We start from the raw sequence: 6,967 nt of genomic DNA on the forward strand, positions 1-6,967 counted from the left end.
CAGCCCTCCCCAGCTGGACCAGGCCCTCTGCGGAGGCAGGTGGCTCTTGAGTGCCCCCTGCCCCCTTCCTGCCAGGCTTCTGTCCTTTCTCGGCCCTCGGCCCCACTCTCCGGGCAGGCCTCATACTCGCAACCTCAGAGCTGGCTGCTCTCTCTGGCGTCAGCATGGAAGTCCTGGCTAAGACCCATCCTTGGTCATCCCTGGCCCCTGGCACTTGAACTCGGCTGACTCACTCTGTAGCACTCCCACGGGGTTCAGGTGTGGGCCGAGGGCTGCGTCTCTCCCCAGAAGCAGCACTTGGGCATGATTGCAGCACGCTGGGTTCTGGGCGTGGGCATCAACATTCTAGGAAAAGGCCAAGCTGGGAGGGCCCCCGGCACTTAGGGCTGCAGCCGCTGGGGACGTCTCTTGGAGTGTGTCTTCCCCTGCCCTGGATCCACCCCTCCTCCTGCCTGGGAAAGAGGTGGCCCTCAGAGAAGCAAAGAACCTGGGGGCTCCCAGTTCCCTCAACTGTCCCCACCACGTTGACTGAATTGGGTCTTGGCTCTGGGGAAAAAAGTTAACTCTTCGTGGAAGCAAGGACAGCAGCTGCAGGGGTGCCCCACTGCCAGCCCCGGGCCACCGCCGTGAGTGGATCCACCTGGGCACTTTCCTGGACCTGCAGTTGATCCCCAGCAGCTGGTCAGATCTGCTAGGGGCTCAGGCCCAACTCTAACCTGCAGAGGAGTGTGGGCTCCACCCAGGGCTCCATAGACTGCCAGCACCCAAGGCAGGCGTTGGCAGTGTTTGTGTCTGGGAGTCAAGTACAGGCAGGGCACCAATGTCTGTGTCACCTGATGTGCCCAGCAGCCCCTGTCCTTTTTCTTGGTCATGTGAGTCAAAGAGAAGGCCCCTGTCCCCCGGAGTGACAGGCGGCAATTAGGCTGAGTTGGGTGGGGACCCTCGTCTCAGCCTCCACCGTTCCGGAAACCGCTGTTCTCCCTGGAGCAGCGCTGGGAGTCCCAGTGTTTATTTGATTTCTGACTTGCTAAGCCTGTAATTTACCTGCTGGGACAGACAGAGTCCAGCTGTCTGAACCCTGTCATTAAAAGCGGATCCTGGGTCCACCCCGACCACAGGCACGCCCAGCAGAGGCGGCACCGCCGTGCTCCCAAGGATGCATCTCGGGCTCACGCTCCACACCCCTGAGGATGGGCTGAGCAGGGGTGGGGGCTTGGCCCAGGCTGTGAGACAGCCGCTGTACACCTGCACCTGCGCCCCACACCCCAGCCATACACAGACCCTGGTGGGGAGAGGGTTCCTTGTTAGGCTGGGGCTTCCGGCTCAGGCTGGTGGGGAGTGGACCAGGCACTGACCTGAATGTCAGGAGGTCCGTATTTTGGTTTCAACTCAGCCACCAACTTGCTTAGTGTCGGGACAAGTTCCCTTTCCCATCCATGCCTCACACTCCCATCTACGAGAGGACACAGGATGCTCTGACAGAGGCCCTTCTTGCCAGGGCACAGGCCTGCCACCTACCCTTCCCCTCCCAGAGCCAGGAGCCCAGGGGACCTGATCTGACGGCCCAATAGCAACCTCCTCCCAACACTGGGACAGTGGCAGCTTGGAAACCAGGGGACAGCACACAGCCTGGCCCGGCCCAGGGGCTCTAGGAACGCTTGTGATCGAGCGTTCTGAAGATGCAGGGCGACAGTGGAAGGTCCATGATGTGACTTCCTTTGCATCATGGGCAGCAGAGTACAATGGCCATGGCCTTGTCATCCAGGTGGCCACCAAATGACATCAGACAGAAAACAACAGGGAGGGGTGTGTGTGTGTGTGATCATTACGGACACAGAGCCGATGAGGTGGCCGCGGCCAGCGACCGAGAGCATCGTCTCACCTCCATTCCAGGCTGCACATCAGTGGTGTAAGGGCGGCCAGCCGAGGCCCCCTGGTGGCAGCAGGTGCACGCTGGCTGGTAAGGGCGGCCAGCTGAGGCCCCCTGGTGGCAGCAGGTGCACACTGGCTGGCTGGGTTGGTCCATGTGGACAGCCTCACAGCTGGCTGCACAGTGTGTGGAATAAATAGTGACTAGGAGAGGTCTTTTAAATGGACTTGCAAGGAGCCTGCTTTCTGGCATAGCAGGTTAAGCCATCACCTACAATGCCAGCATCCCATATGGGTACTGGTTCAAGTCCCAGCTGCTCCAATTCTGATCCAGATCCCTGCTAATGTGCCTGGGAAAGCAGAGGACGGCCCAAATGTTTGGGTTCCTGCCACCCACTTGGGCGACACAGATGGAGCTCCTGGTTTCAGCCTGGCTCTGGTCACTGTGGCCATTTGGGGAGTGAACCAGGGGCTGGAAGATCTTGCTAACTCTGCCTTTCAAATAAATAAATAAATCTTAAATAAACAAACAAATGGGGGCCAGCGCTGTGGTGTAGCAGGTAAAACTGCCGCCTATGGTGCCAGCATCCCACATGGGTGCCGGTTCAAGTCTTGGCTGTACCACTTCTAATCCAGCTCCCTGCAAATGTGCCTGGGAAAGCCGCAGAGGATGGCCCAAGTGCTTGGGCCCCTGTACCCATGTGGGGGACTCAGAGGAAGCTCCTGGGTCCTGGTTTCGGATTGGCCCAGCTCCGGCCATTGTGGCCCTTTGGGGGGTGAACGAGCAGATGGAAGATCTTTCTCTCTGCCTTTTTAAAAAAAAAAAGTGGACTGCAAGTTTGGGCCTCTGCTGTCCTAGGAGAGTCAACCCCTCCCAGCAGGCACCCAGGGGCACCTGCTGTGTTTACCTCAAGCTGGGCTTTTCCTAAAGGAGCTACACGGGGTGGTCTGGGGGGAGGCCTGGCCTCGCACCCTCACCTGTTCATGTGCTCAGGGGACACTGGAGGGCATCTTCCTGTTGAAAGCTTCTCTTACTGGGAGCCCTAAGCACCCTTTTTCCAGTGTTCTCCCACCTAAAATATCACGTGTGGCAGGGACACTTGGAAAAAGGCAAGAAAAGAAGAACATAAGCAGCCATGATCCCACCGCAAAGACAACCAGGCAAACTCCTTACACATCGGTCTTCACAAACGATACACAGATATTTGAAACAGTTAGGAACACACTCTACGAACTGTTTGGTGATTTGATGTTTTTCAATTTAGATACGTGAGTACCTAGCAAATTTATCAAATAGTCATTGGAAACGTGATTTTCAGCAGCATTTCAGGCCTTGAGCTCCGCCTCGTCTTCTCCCTCACACAGCAGGTCTCAGTGCCTCCCCAGAGGGTGGGCAGGGAGAGAAGTCCCGCTTGAAGCCCACCTCCTCAGGGGAAAGGGCCGAAGCTGGGGACGCCAGGAAGACACCACAGCCTGTGCCCTCGGCCACCTCTGAAAACACCTGGGGTCTGGCTGGAGGCAGCAGTCTGAGGACGAGGGTTTATTTCGGTGTAGAAAACCTCCAGGGTCCCCCCAGGCAGGTGGGGGATGGGCCCTGGCAGCAAACGCCGGGCCTGTCCGTGATGGGGAGGGCGGTGCCTGCCTGGCTGCTCCTGGCCCAGGCACGATGGGAAAGAGCCCAGAGAAGTCCATGCTGTGCCTGCCGGAGCTGACGCCGAGGAAGGGCTCTGGCCGCGAACGCTGCTTCCGTGCTGGTCCCGGAGGCCGCAACTCCTTCCTGGGTGTGCAGAGCAGGGGCAGAGGGCGCCAGCTCAGCTCAGGCGAACTCGCCACAATCCGCGATGATCACCTTCTGCTTGGGCTTCCCGTCCTTGCTGCCCTGGGCCTTGGTGGGCAGAACAGAGACCAGAAGTCAGGGCCGTGCGGGTGGAGAATGAAGACGGCTCGGGCACGCCCGCCCTGCTGCCCACTCCCACCCTGGAACCTTCCGCCCAGGGACAGGACTGCTGCAGGAGCACCCCCGGCCCACCCCTGCCGGCTCGGGCCTGTTCCCTGCCACCCACCTCAATCTGTCGCAAGACGTCCAGACCGTCGGTCACCTCCCCAAACACCACATGCTTGCCATCCAGCCAGTCTGTCTTGTCACACGTCAGGAAGAACTGGGAGCCATTGGTGTTTGGGCCAGAGTTGGCCATGGAGAGCAGGCCTGGGGGAGGGAAGGAGCTTGTCAGCTCCCTCCACCCCAGTGCACATGGGTGCAGCCCGTCGGCAGCCCCCCGCTGAGCAGGCTGGGATTGCGGGATGCACTGTCCACGTGGACATGGCCACCTTGTCCTTCACTCAGCTGACCGTGACACAGGATGGGCAGGGTTGTTTCAATCATTTCACACTGGTTTGCCATTGCATGCATCCGTGCATGCCCTGTAAGTACCTGTTGTCTACTTTGTAACAGGGCCCCTGTTGAGCCCTGGGGACAGGGATCCCAGCCCTGGTGGAACTCAGTCTCGGGGACCAGTCATTCCAAAGATAAACAGAACTCAAGGTTGGCTTAGCACCCAAAAACCAGTCCATGTAATATACCATGTCAATAGACTAAAGAACAAAACCCACATCTCATCACAAAAGATACAGAAAAAACCCTTGGCAAAATTCAGCACTTCTTCATCATGCAAGCACCCCAACTGGGGACAGAAGAGGAACTTCCTCAACCTGATAAAAGGCATCTACAGAAAACTCCAGGATGAAGCCCAGGATGCTGTCTCCCTCCCAACAGAATGCCACTGTCATTCAGTACTGTACTGGAGAGGCCAACCAGGCCACTTAGGAAAAGCTAAAGGGAAGGAGATCCAACTGGAGAGTTCCATGAAGATACTGAGATAGCTCTATTTGCAGACGACACGATCCTGTGTACAGAAAATCCAAGGAGTCCACTAAAAAAAACTATTGGCCGGCGCCACGGCTCACTTGGCTAATCCTCCGCCTGTGGCACTGGCACTCCGGGTTCTAGTCCTGGTTGGGGCACCGGATTCTGTCCCGGTTGCTCCTCTTCCAGGTCAGCTCTCTGCTGTGGCCCGGGAGTGCAGTGGAGGATGGCCCTAGTGCTTGGGCCCTGCACCCACATGGGAGACCAGGAGGAAGCACCTGGCTCCTGGCTTCGGATTGGCGCAGTGAGCCGGCTGTAGTGGCCATTGGGGGGGTGAACCAACGGAAAGGAAGACCTTTCTCTGTCTCTGTCTCTCTCACTGTCTAACTCTGCCTGTCAAAAAAAAAAAAAAAAAAAAAACTATTAAGAACTAACAAACAGGTTTCTGTAAGGTTGCAGGATATAAGATCAATATGAAACGTCAATTATAGGCCAGTGCCGCGGCTCGGCTCAATAGGCGGAGGATTACCTCCGCCTGCGGCGCCAGCACACCGGGTTCTAGTCCCGGTCGGGGTGCCGGGTTCTGTCCCGGTTGCCCCTCTTCCAGTCCAGCGCTCTGCTGTGGCCCGGGAGTGCAGAGGAGGATGGCCCATATCCTTGGGCCCTGCACCCGCATGGGAGACCAGGGGAGGCACCTGGCTCCTGACCAGCGCGGTGCGCCAGCCACAGCGGTCATTAGAGGGTGAACCAACAGAAAAAGGAAGACCTTTCTCTGTCTCTCTCTCTCTCACTGTCTACTCTGCCTGTCAAAAAAAAAAAAATCAATTATATCTCTATACATTAGCCATAAACCTGAAAATAAAAACAATTCCACTTATACTAGCATCAAAAATAATAAAATACATGGCAACAAATTTAAAGATGTATAAAATTTACACTCTGAAAATCACAAAACATCATTGAAACACATTAAAGAATAGGTAAACAAAAGGCAAGATATCATATGTTCATGCATTAGGAGACTCAATGTTGTTAAGAAGGCAATACTCCCAAATTGATCGAAGATTCAGTACAATCCTTACCAAAATCCCAGGTGGATATTTTGCAGAAATTGGCAAAGTTTATCCCCAAATTTATATGGAAATATAAGAGAATCAGAATAACAAAAACAATCTTAAAAGAAAGTTAGAGGACTAGCAGTTCCTAAATTCAGAACTTACTAAAAAGCTACAGAATTCAAGACTGTGGTAATGGCATAGAATAGATACACAAGGTACTTCAAATGTTTGTGGGAATGGAATTAAACGGCGAGTTTAGGGGGCAGTGGGTTAAGCTACTGCTTGGGATACCCATATCTCATTACCAGAATGCCTGGGTTCAAGTCCCCTCTCCGCTTCTGATCCAGTTTCTGTAACACGCTGGGAGGCAGCAGATGATGACCTAAGCGTTGCGGTTGCTTCCACCCGCATGGGAGACCGAGGCTCTGGCCTGAGCCAGTCCTGGCTTTGGCTGTTGTAGCTGTTTGACGGTGAATCAGCCGATGGGAGATTTCTGTTTCCATTTCTCCCGCTCTGTCACTCTGCCTTTCAAGTAACTTTTTAAAACAACTTTACTTTGGTGGAAGAAAATTTTGAAATCCATGCACTTTTTTTCACAATGTACATTTTCTATAACTTTCTGAAAACTCATACGCACAGATTTCAAACATGTTTGCACCAAAATAGGCTGATTTTTTTCTTTAAAAATTTTATTTATTTGAAAGTCAAAGTTACAGAGAGAGAGAGAGAGGGAGAGATACAAAGAGAGATTTTCCATCCACTGGTTTTATCCCCAGATGACTACAACGGCCAGAGTTGGGCCAGGTTTCAGTCAGGAACCAGGAGCTACTTCTGGGTCTCCCACATCGGGACAGGAGTCCAAATACTTGGGCCATCTTCAACGGCTTTTCCCAGGGCATTGGCAGGGAGCTGGAGTAGAAGTGGAGCAGTCGGCACAGGAACTGGCACCCATTTGGGATGCCAGCATCAAAGGTGGCTGCCCAAAGCTGATCTCTTAATTCCATTTTCCCACGAACTTTTTGAAGTCCCCTCAAACAGCTCAACAGCTGGGGTGTGGTTTGTAATCCCAAGGGTCATGTACCAGAAGCGTGGTCCTCAGTGTGGTGGTGCTAGGGTGGCACACTCTTTGGTGGAAGGTAATTAGGTCCTCAGGGTGCTGCCTTCAGAAGGGATCGAT

The 6,967-nt window shown here is 54.5% G+C and overlaps 1 protein-coding gene across 1 annotated transcript; it reads right to left on the reverse strand.

Annotated features, from left to right (window-relative positions):
- Positions 1-3,135: 3,135 nt before the first annotated feature.
- Positions 3,136-6,215, reverse strand: LOC133759673 (peptidyl-prolyl cis-trans isomerase E-like). The gene is made up of 3 exons (XM_062191032.1): positions 6,096-6,215; positions 3,933-4,075; positions 3,136-3,754 (listed from the first exon to the last, which is right to left on the reverse strand). The coding sequence occupies exons 1-3, from the start codon at positions 6,199-6,201 to the stop codon at positions 3,686-3,688; spliced, it is 318 nt and encodes a 105-aa protein (XP_062047016.1). The 5' UTR covers positions 6,202-6,215; the 3' UTR covers positions 3,136-3,685.
- Positions 6,216-6,967: the final 752 nt, after the last annotated feature.

Source organism: Lepus europaeus, chromosome 5 (assembly GCF_033115175.1).
Source record: "Lepus europaeus isolate LE1 chromosome 5, mLepTim1.pri, whole genome shotgun sequence".
NCBI lineage: Eukaryota > Metazoa > Chordata > Mammalia > Lagomorpha > Leporidae > Lepus > Lepus europaeus.

Coding starts and splice junctions, on each gene's coding strand:
- LOC133759673 (XM_062191032.1), bottom strand. CDS start 6,201: ATGCGGGTGGAAGCAACCGCAACGCTTAGGTCATCATCTGCTGCCTCC. Junction 4,076..6,095: donor ACTTGAACCCAGGCATTCTG/GTAATGAGATAT, acceptor TCCCTCCCCCAG/GCCTGCTCTCCATGGCCAAC. Junction 3,755..3,932: donor ACGTCTTGCGACAGATTGAG/GTGGGTGGCAGG, acceptor CTGCCCACCAAG/GCCCAGGGCAGCAAGGACGG.